Source organism: Cololabis saira, chromosome 17, assembly GCF_033807715.1.
Source record: "Cololabis saira isolate AMF1-May2022 chromosome 17, fColSai1.1, whole genome shotgun sequence".
NCBI lineage: Eukaryota > Metazoa > Chordata > Actinopteri > Beloniformes > Belonidae > Cololabis > Cololabis saira.
The window spans coordinates 7,223,578-7,235,327 of record NC_084603.1 but is presented as its reverse complement, the minus strand read 5'-3'; the positions used below and the strand labels follow the sequence as shown (position 1 = coordinate 7,235,327).

Sequence of the window (11,750 nt, the reverse complement as noted above, 5' to 3'; positions counted from 1 at the left end):
TGTAACGTATTTGGAAAGAAAAATACCATAAAATGAACATTTATTTCACCAGACCACAGGTGTCTTATAATGCAAGACTGTCTACATTGGTCAGCTGAAACTTTAACCTGCAGGAACTTAATCAGTCCTTCCTGTTAATGGGGGGAAAATGGTCTAAAAACATGGATTCTGCTGCACTCTTCAACCTGAGTCTTCACTTAATGTTCTATTGTTTACACCACAAGGGACAATGTTTGTATTTAAGCTATTTCCCAGGAAAGAATCCTGTTTAGGTTTGAACTTGCCTAAGGTAAGGATAGCATGCTTGAATAAACACAAGATGGCTGGTAAAGTATTGCAATACTGGGTAATGGATGTAAGTCGCTTCGGATAAAAGTGTCTGCTAAATGACAGTAGTAGTAGTAATAGAATACAGACCACTTTTTGTAATCCAAAAGAAACCTGAGTGCTAATTTCAAAGTATCTTTGGTCACTGCTGCTTCAGTACATACTCTGCACCATCTACTGACATGTTTCATGTTGCTGCTTTTAGCTCCAAGCTCAACCTCATCACAGGAGCCAATCTACAGCGTTAGGAAGTATGAGCAAGCAGACGTTTGGAGGACGCAGAGGTCGTGGCTCCTGCTAACGATCACAATGTGGAAAATGTGGAAAGTATCTTGGAAAGAGAAGTGATTTTTAACTGGATGTGTTGTGAACTAACGGGGTCAAAGTGCACTGAACCACAAGTATTTCTCAAAAACAACACAAAATTGGTCGCTGGTGAGATTAATTCACTGCTTCAGAGGTGCAACAGGGTTGTATAGGAGATGTAACATGTTTATGAATGCAATTTATGTGTTTTCTTCTGTTGTAATTAAGTATTTGAAATCCAGGCTGGGATTACCTGAAGGTACTTGCCCTCAAACAGGTGACATGCAGCTGGAATATCGCTTTAAAATACCAAACTTTACAGAACCGATATGTGTCAAGTGCCGTCAAGCAGTTGTTTTACAAACTAAATGGAACCGAAGAGACAACTGCTTTAATTGTAAAATGGATTGCACCACAGTGTTTTTTGTGGAAAAGCTTGGAAAACAAGCCAAACAATGACTCACTCCATTTGCTCCTGCTAACCAATGTGATGGCCCAGGACAAATTACTGAACATGGAGGGAGTTCCTGATCGTATCTCACATATGTACGTCCCAAAGGAGACGAGACAAATAAAATGACCACAAAAATGTTAACCATATGCATAACAACCTAACAGTGACAGAAAGGCTATAAATAAATGTACAATGCTTAAAATGTGATATAAACAACCTATGTGCAAATTAACACTTGATGCAGGGGTCTCCAAGCCTGTTCCTCGCGAGCTGCGGTGTTCTCTTGCCTCAGCACACCTGACTCTAATAATAGTCATTATCAGTATGTCATCAAGGTCTACACAAGCCTGCTAGCGACACATCGTCTATCAGCCATGTGTTGGAGCCGGGAAACATCTAAAACATGCAGGACAGTAGCTCAGGAGGACCATGGCTGGAGACGCCTGACTTAAAGGAGCCGTCTGTAAGAAATGGCCAAAACTGGTACTGCAGTCACTTTCAAAATATTGTTGAGCGGCGTGTACCCTCCCCCCGACCAGAGGTTGCCAGGTAGGCTGCAGAATGCAGCAGGAACGTAGGCTGCCATGGCTGCGATAATTAGAGCTGAGCTGGCAACCCGGATGCCGAAACAATACTGACTTGGTGATTGGGAGATAGGTGGAGGGTGGAGCTTCAGAAACAATACTGACTTGGTGATTGGGAGATAGGTGGAGGGTGGAGCTTCAGAAACAATACTGACTTGGTGATTGGGAGATAAGTGGAGGGTGGAGCTTCAGAAACAATACTGACTTGGTGATTGGGAGATAGGTGGAGGGTGGAGCTTCAGAAACAATACTGACTTGGTGATTGGGAGATAGGTGGAGGGTGGAGCTTCAGAAACAATACTGACTTGGTGATTGGGAGATAGGTGGAGGGTGGAGCTTCAGAAACAATACTGACTTGGTGATTGGGAGATAGGTGGAGGGTGGAGCTTCAGAAACAATACTGACTTGGTGATTGGGAGATAGGTGGAGGGTGGAGCTTCAGAAACAATACTGACTTGGTGATTGGGAGATAGGTGGAGGGTGGAGCTTCAGAAACAATACTGACTTGGTGATTGGGAGATAGGTGGAGGGTGGAGCTTCAGAAACAATACTGACTTGGTGATTGGGAGATAGGTGGAGGGTGGAGCTTCAGGCCAAAACAAAAAATGACAACATCAACATCAGTTGAGGGCTGCAACTCCTCTTTTTAAACTGGAATATCCTGGCTTGAGTGCTGTTGTCAGTGACATAAGTATTTGAAATGAACATGATTTTTAAATGTCTGTTGACATATCGGGGTCATTTTATGATTCGTTTTATTATTGCTCTTACATACAGCTCCTTTAATGTCTACATGCAATATGTGATGCCAAATGAATAGGGAAGAAACACAAATGATACATCATTAAGAACTCATTCAATTAGGATTTGTTATTTGGAGGGCTCTGTGCGCTCAGAGTTGCAATGGTTCCACTGTGTGTTTGCACAAAAACTACTAATGGTGACTGTAATTTGACCAACCATTTAATACAGCACGGTGAGGCATCTCTGTGGTCTCCACAACCAGTCATTTCAGATAGTTGGCAGTGTGCAAAACTGAAGAAATAAAATATGTGTAAGCACACTCGCCCATGTACCCATGGAGCCCTCTAGGGGACACGGGGGAGAAGAAAATAAATCAACAAGGGAACTTTTGCGATACATTGCAGAGGTTTCTGAATCAGACACAAATTCGGTCTCTTGCTACAAATAGGAAGAAAATCTGCATGCGAGCAATTAACGCATTTTTATTCTCACCTTGGCTTCAAATATAAAAAATACATTAAATCAGTGCTCGATAAGTAATAATTATTTTTAAATGATTTACTATTTTATTTAAGATTTACCCTAAGATAGGGTTTTACTTCAGAAACAAGGCATGTTTCTCCTTTGAGGCCAGAAGGAGACTGGTCTCTGTGACATTTTTTACTAATTTTGGATTATGGTGATCCATTGTATATGAATGCTCCTGCCCAGTTCTTGCATATGTTAGACACTGTGTATCATAGTGCACTGAGATGTGTTAAAGTGTAAACCTCTAACCCATCATTGCATTCTGTACTCCAAGGCTGGCTTACCTTCACTGACATGGCAGAGGCTTAGTCATTGGTACTTGTTCACATACAAAGCTATATTAGGTAAACTTCCATTTTACATTTGTTCTCTGATCAATTTGAAAGCCATCAGTAGTTATAGCCTGAGATCAAATGATGCTATCCTGCTGTCCTTATAAAGTGCGAGGACCAATAGGGAAGAAAGCCTTCAGCTGTTCTGCCCCACTTGCTTGGAATAGCCTCCAAAAACACCTGAAGCTAAACACATTAGTGTCAATGTCTGATTTTAAAGCTCTCACAGATGCATTTTTAAATGACTCTGTTGGTACTTGTCACTGTCCTTAAGTATTGTAACTTATTTATTGCCACTGTTTTGTGATGTATTTTGCATTGTCCTTCTATTTCTGTTGTTGTTGATTTGTTGTTTTGTCTGTAACTTTTAAAGCTGCCATTTTTGGCCAGGTCTCCCTTGAAAAAGAGATCCTCGATCTCAATGGGACTAAACCTGGTAAAATAAAATAAAAATAAAAAATGTATGAACTTGTCTATTAGCATAGACAAAGAAAAAAGCTGTGATGTAATGTAGCTTTTGTGCTCTAACCAGTGGCGTCAATTCAGTCGAAGCTAAGGTATGGCAAGGTTACGAGTCACAGAACTGAACTAGAGTATCAATCAACACGTCCAGCAAATACTCATCACAGAAGTTTATGTAGCTGATCTGTGTGGTCAAGAAAATTGGAACTTTTTCAAATGCAGTCTCACTCACTGCAAAAACTCAAAATCCTACCAGGAATATTTGTCTTATTTCTAGTTAAAATGTCTCATTTTTAGTCAAAAAATCTCATTACACTTAAAACAAGAGTCATCACCAGAAAAATAACTTGTTATTTGACCATTTTCACCTGTTTCAATTTGAAATAAGTAGAAAAATCTGCCAGTGGGACAAGATTTATCTTCTCATTACAAGCAAAACAATCTTGTTCCATTGGCAGATTTTTCCACTTATTTTAAGTGAAAATCTACTTGAAACAGGTGAAAATGGTTGTTTTTGAGTCTTGTCTTAAATGTAATGAGATTTAAAAAAAAAAATGAGACTAAAAATGAGACATTTTAACTAAAAATCTTCTTGTTAAGATTTTGAGTTTTTGCAGTGTATAATATCGATCATGTTGTTCTTATTTGCATTTGTAGTTATTCCATAAATGTATTTAAAAAAACAAACATTTACATTTAACCCTTGAAGCCAAGGTGTGGCGGCTGCCATACCTTGCCATACCCAATTGACGCCCCTGGCTCTAACCCTGCCGTCCAATTACTGAGGACAGCTGGCTTTGCACATTCCTCTGAACCTGCGCTCAGCAGCTGCACTAATTATTTAATTAGAGCCACCTGCGTTTGCCTGAACGACGCGACAATTCCGCCTCAGCTCCGTGAGAGCTGGAGCCGTTCAGACGTGGTCGCTTCAGGTTTCCTACAATCATGTTAACCAGCACAACCCAAGTGGTGAGCTCCTTTAAGGCTGATTTATGGTTCCGCGTTACACCAACGCAGAGCCTACGGCCGTAGGCTCTGCGTCGATTTAACGCGGAACCATAATTCAGGCTTTACTTTCTTAATATGTGGGTTCGATCTCAAAAGTAGTCTGGGATTTATTGCTGATGGGGTTTTATTTTTGAATTAGTCTGAAATGATCCGGAACAATTAAGAGTTTGATTAGTTTGGTGAATCACACTGATACAAATATTGTGCTTGATCTACTTAAAAAAAAAACAGTCAACTTTTTGCATGAGATTATTATGTAGATCAGGAAAGACTAGTCTTTGTATGAACTACTTATTTTTTTGTATGTAAATAATACATTTTGCAAGTACAGTTAACATAATTGTGTTAAATTTACTTTAATTATCAAAATGAAGTTGACTTTACTTGCAAATTAATTTTTTACATAGCCTACAAAAAAATAGTTTATACAAAGACTAGTCTTGATCTACATAAAAATCTCATGCGAAAATGTTGCCTTAATTTTTTAAAAGTAGATCAAGCAAGATATTTTTTTACTGTGGGGTTTTACTTAAAAGAAATAAAGCATGTTTCATCTAAACGTTGGTCAATCTGCCCGATGGATTAAAATTGTTACAGGAAAAGTAAATACAACAAGATCATTGCTTGTTGTTTGTGTGTAAATGAAAAGATTGCCTGGGATTACACGAATACTGCTTGTTAAGGAAAAAATGCACAATGTCTTGTTTTTTTGAACAAATGCAAAACTAGATGTATTCATGTAAAGCAACAAACTTCATTTTTAATTGTTAATATCACAGATTTAAATATGTTATATTTACATGTGCTTAGATTTATTTCTTTCAGTGCACAAGCAAGAAGATGGTTTTTGAGTCTTAATGTGTAACCAACAACCGCAGGCGAAGCTGTACTTGTCCATAATCGATGATGTGATGGAGAGCATGAAGGAGCTGTTCCTGGATGAAGGGCTGGAGGACAGAGTTCTGGACGACCTGAGACATGTGAGTCTCTTCCTATGTTAACCTGATAGTCCATGGGCCAGACCAGATATCAGCACCACTCAAGGTGACAAAACTTGCTTTTTTTTAAACATCTATGTCTGTAGATGATATTTTGGTATGATAATCCTTCCTGAGTGGCAGCTGTATCATAGTTATCAGCTCATGAAGTTACCCACTCCCTTCAGAAAATTACATTTTAGATGCTGCTGCATATCCTGTTTTAGACTCATGTACAGGAAATCTGTCAATGTTTCACAATATTGTCTTTGCTTAAAAGGTCCCCTTTAAAATGATACTATTCATTCAAGCTAAGATGTGTGGGTATATTATACATTTGCTGAATCCTTATGGTCCTGTGAGTATTCCAGTTTTTGTATTTTATGTCTCTGTTGTTCCTAGGTGATACAGGGCTAAAAGGTAGTATATCATTTAGGCAAAAATTGTGTAAAAATGTGTGTTTATAGTTTGTATTTAAGCTATTTCCCAGGATAGCTTGAATGAATGCTTAAATGGTCCCCTTTTAAAATGATACCAAAGACAATATTGTGAAACATTGACAGATATCCTGTACATGAGTCTAAACCAGGATATCCACCAGCATCTAAAATGTAATTTTCTGAAGAGGTTGGGTAACTTCATGAGCTGATAACTATGATCCAGCTGCCACTCAGGAAGGGTTATCGTACAAAAATATAATCTACAGACATGGATCTTTTCAAAAATCATAAGTAAGTTTTGTCACCTTGAGTCGTACTGACAAGTGAAATTTTGGGCTCTGGCCCATGGACTATGAGGAAGGGGTTGTCGTCGCCTCTCCTCCAGGAAGATGAACCGCTGTGTTTTGTTACATCCAGCTTTGGGAGTCAAAGGTGGTTCAGTCAAAAGCGATGGACGACTTCAGAAGGAACAGCCTCAACTCTCCTAACTTTGTGCTCCAGCTGCCTGCCAACTATGGACAGACTGAGCAGGAACGGGCAGGTAAACTGTTCATGGGAACGGTTTTACAGCTGAACTGCTGCTTTAAGTTAATCACCCAGCTGGTCAGGTTTCAATGTTTGTGGCGGGGGTTTTTTTTTTCTTTTTTTTTTCTTTCATAGAGTAAAATGCAAAGAGGGACAAATGCAATTTTTTTTTTTAAATTTTTTTGTGTATGTCACCTGCTTTGGTTTAAATTTCTGCTTTCACCCTCAGCTGGGATCTCTACAACTCAGATTAGCCGCAGTTTACCCATCAAGGCAAGTGTCATGTTATTTAAATTAAAGCAAAGTTTTTTTTTAATTTTATTTCCCACTTTAAGCTCATACATTCAAGATTTCCCCTTGAGGCAAACTTGAGTCCTTAGACCCTATAATTCTGGATGGATCATATTTGATACATGAATTTCTGAGACCTCTGAACTGCCCCAATGATTAAAGGGAGGGCTACAATTGCCCAATTATTTTTTTTTAAAACCTGGAAAGAAAAATACGAAGTTGCCCAATATAGTTATGATTAAAAAATATTTATTTAGAAATGTTAGATATAAAAAGATATAATTGATTCTTCAAATATGTATTTTGTTTTCATGTCAGGCATTAAATGTTAAACAATTACTGTTTAGGTTCAGGAACATTTTGGATTAAAGGGGAAAAATAAAATTGATCTATAAGAAATCTGTTAACCAGGTATGTGTACCGTACATGGAATATGTCTTTAAATCTATTTTTCCCCTCTTTTTAATAGTGAAAGGAACTTCTGTCTTGTTTTCCATCATTACTTTCTTTGGGTTGTTAATTGCTTTTTTGTACCTCAGTGAACTCGCTTTATCTTAGTCAGTGTTGGATGTCATAAATATGTTGCGCAACACTACAAAGCAATATGAAGTTGTCACAAGAGACAATCGGGCAAGGAGTCCAAACCTTGATCTGTAAAATTTAAATCACAAATGACGTTGGAGGGTGTTAACAGTGAAACACTTCACAGCTTTAAACTCAGTCGCATTTAACCTTCAACAGAAATCATTCACCTTTTTTTTAGTAAATGTTCTCAGATCTGTCCAACTATGCTGGAGATGACCTGCTTCTGTAGGTGCATTACTTTTTAGTTTAAAGCTTAAAGGGGACCTATTATGGCATCTAATACCTATTCTAAACAGGCCTTGGCTTGAATGTCTTAAAAACAAGCTTTTGATTGTTTTTGCTAAATAAATTAGAAATTCAGCCTCTGATCCATGTCTTTATCATCCCATTCTCTAACCTCATTATCTATGCTGGATTCTGAGTGGGCGGGGCTATGATAATGAAGCTCTGTGCTGATTGGCTGCCTGAATGACGCGATACACCGCTACGAAAAAATGGCGGAAGCTCCGGCCGGCGGAGTTAGTTGTGGGCGTGGTTTCACGCATTGGAGGCCAACCTAAGTAAATTGCATTTTTGTTACGTAACGAAAGGGAGCAGAATCTGAACGGCTCGTAGATCCACATCACACTGGATGGCTCATCCGGGCGGCTGTACAGACACTGCAGAATTTGGTTGCTTTCCTCCTTCTCTGAGTTGACAGGCTGAGGGGAGACCACTTTATATATGTTAAAGCAAGAGAAAACATGTTTTTCATAATAGGTCCTCTTTAAAGTATCACTTATGTACAAAAACTCATGAATTATTGTTTTGCTGTGCAGGCAAAGATTGATAGTCCCTACTTCTGTAAATTACTGTTTGATATGCTGACTTATATTTTCCCTGTGGTTTTAATTGCAGAACACTTCAGAGACACTTGCTACCTTCTCCCTCCCTGCTGGGTTGGCGTACCCTGTGCAGATACCAGCCGGAGTAACTCTACAAACAGCTTCTGGTACAGAACAGTGTTGGGCCTTCTAGCTCTATGTTCATGCATTTAAAACATCCCTGAATCGGCTGGCAAAAATAGCACTTAACTCTTCTGTCTTCGTAAGGTCAGCTTTACAAAGTCAATGTTCCTGTTGTGGTTACTCAGGCCCCAGCACTCCAGCAGCCTGCATCCCATCCCGCACAGAGACTCCCTGAATGGAGGGAAGCGCCTGCCTCTCAGCCAGCGTTGGTCCCACCAAATGCCATTCTTCCCCGTGAGCCAGAGCCGCCTCGTGTCCCAGCCCCCGCTATCACACAACCGAGAGCCACTTTACCCCTGAGTCAGGAGAGCAGCCTCCCCCAGCCACAGCTCACACTGGGAGATAATGAGCCAGGTCCACCAGCTGAACCTGTGACTGCCTCACCTTGCAATCAATTATTAGACTTCCAGATAAGGAAAGAGGAGGCTTTGGCGCAGACGGCCCCGAGCCAAGACATTGACGACATCTTGAAAGAGGTGATCGAGGGGGAGAGACAGAAAGTAGAAAGGGCAAGGAGTCAAGCAGCTGGGAACACCGGCAGTCGGTGTGAGGCTGATCTCCAGGTAAATTAAAAAAGATTGTCTTATTAGCAAATGCCAGTAAAATAAATGAAGGGAAGATGTTGGTTATTTAACAGCTACATATTGTTCAATGAGCATTTTTTATTTGGGAAATGCAACTCAAAGAATCTCTTCCTTTCTCAGACTGTCTTCAGTAGGTGCTTGTTCATGTGTTTTTTATGAACTGAAAGTCATGCTCAGCCATCTAGAACTTTCTATTCTTCTTCCCTAACAAGCTCCAATCTCCTACTGTTTCTTTCTTTAGTCATTATTCAGTTGTAGTGATTTTGCACAGTCTTATCAGTTCTGCCTTGTGCATTTGAACTCAGCCACAGCCTCTGTACACATCCAAATTCATCCCACCGCTCCCATCAGTGCTCACGTCATCAATACTTCCCTGTGTTTACTTCCATTGGCAGGCGCACATGTCGGCCTCATCATGCCACTTGCACCATGTTTGACACATGGTTTAGTCGGGTTTTTAGCTTATGAGCATTTACTTTCAACTTCTCTTGCCATTATTTGATCTGAGTATAAACCTGTCAGTTGATTTGGTGTGTGTGATTTCACAAAAGAAATGGTGAGAAAAATTCTGTTGAGATCCAATTACCAGACCTTTCGATGCAGAGCAGTTTTTTATTGGCCGGTTTGGCCACCTCCTGAAGTTTCTGCTCTCTTGCAAATTGTTTTGGCCTTTAAGGCTTAATGACTTTATATACATGCTGCAGTACATTTCTCTGGACGTATGGTCAGAGAGCAGCATCATATATGTGTGAACTCAACTTATTGTTATTGCTGTGTTTGGTCTTCATCTTGGGCTGAAATAATAACCAGAAAACCGAAACTGCTCATCCGTTAAATGTCCAATTAATTTTAAGCATGAGGAAAAATATTTTGGCTCAATGCAAAATAACATGAATGCAACCCTTTAACTCTATAATACCAGGTGTATTATTTGATACATGAATTTCTGAAACATTTGAACCATCCCAATAACTGAAGGATGGGGGGGTTATACAAATACATTAACTCAATGTCGTCATAAGAAATGGCTATTTAGAAATTAATACAAAATTGGAAGTGAGTTTTGATTTCAATCTATAATGAATGCTTTAAAAAAAAAAAATTTGTGTGTAAATGTTGTAATCTTAATATTCTTCACATTTAATTCCTAGTAGTTCCAGTTCTAAAGAATGCAGGATTCGTGCATCAATTTTTCTTGAGTTTACACATGAAATGCATTCTGGAAAAAGTGCCTCAAAACAACTGCACTTCTTTTGTCAATTCCCTGGACATAATCATGACGTAACCTTTTTTTTTTTTTGTCATTTCTGACAGTTCGTTTTGGACTACAATTATCCTGAACTGTCCGAAATCGTTCAGCTGGATGGTCCTGCAGATAACTCTGAAAAAGATGCCGAAGTTCCACTGGAAGAGAGTGACTTTCTCGGTTTAATCAATGCAGAGGCCATAAAAGCCTTGCAGGAAGAAGATGGAAGCAGTGACAATGACAGCATCTCCTCCAGCAGCGAAGGCGAGAGAGATGAACTGGCTCATGTTGAGGATGAGGTAAGGGAGAGCTTGAAATGCATTTTCATGAGTCACGATTGCTTTCCACTGCCTGGAATGACAGCATGTCTTCAATCCCATGTTTCCCACAATGTGTTTTAGGACCCTCTGAATTCAGGCGATGACGTTGTTGAGCAGGACATCCCCGATCTTTTTGATACTGACAACGTCATTGTTTGCCAATATGACAAAGTAGGAATCTTTTTTTTATATGTTATATGTTTTTGTTTTACCTTTTAAAATCTAGTACTGAATATTTATGCTAGCTATAATTTTATCCTATTGCAGATTCACCGCAGCAAGAATCGCTGGAAATTTCATTTGAAAGATGGGGTGATGTGTTACGGAGGCAGGGATTACGTGTTCTCTAAAGCTGTGGGGGAAGCAGAATGGTAATGAGCTGTAACCTAAACACATCAAATTATGTTTGGGGGGGGGGGGCAAAATGAAACGATTACTTAAATGTAAAATCTAAAATAGACTTATTAAACTTGGATCTGGTGGGAATGTAATATGGTTTGAAGATCAACAAGTTAATGCACTGCAGTGCAGATTCATGGATATTTATTTTTTCTTATCGTGTAATTTGCAGTGAAACTGCAAGTTGTTGATGATGCAACAGCCAATTTCTTTGCTTCAGTTTGAGACAAGTGACATGGATTTGTGTTCTTGGATTTATTGGTTATTTTCTGTCATTAAGTCTTTAAAAATACCTGACATGTTTAGATTTTTCAAGTAATGTAATAGTTTGCCATTTAATTATGCTTTAAATAAATCCCACTTCACTGTTGTGCTGCATTCAAGAACAATGTCTGGGATATCTTGTTGTTTTATTGTCGTTTATAATATCACAAATGTACTACCAGTGACCTTGATATACAAGAGCACATGAAGAAGCTCAGACTGACCCTCTTATTGTTAGTGTATGCAAGTAGTCATTTGTTGGGCTGTTTAACAGACACTGGGGTAAAAGTTGGTGGTTGTATATCAGAAATGGGACACAACACACTGATGTTTTTGCTGAATGAATCGGGTATAAATGGTTTGTTTG

At 39.2% G+C, this 11,750-nt stretch overlaps 1 protein-coding gene across 1 annotated transcript; it reads left to right on the top strand.

Annotated features, from left to right (window-relative positions):
- Window positions 1-5,602: 5,602 nt before the first annotated feature.
- Window positions 5,603-11,095, top strand: gtf2a1l (general transcription factor IIA, 1-like). Its single transcript, XM_061746064.1, has 8 exons — window positions 5,603-5,725; window positions 6,580-6,703; window positions 6,917-6,960; window positions 8,461-8,554; window positions 8,655-9,133; window positions 10,469-10,699; window positions 10,802-10,891; window positions 10,988-11,095. The coding sequence occupies exons 1-8, from the start codon at window positions 5,603-5,605 to the stop codon at window positions 11,093-11,095; spliced, it is 1,293 nt and encodes a 430-aa protein (XP_061602048.1).
- The last annotated feature ends 655 nt before the right edge of the window (window positions 11,096-11,750 follow it).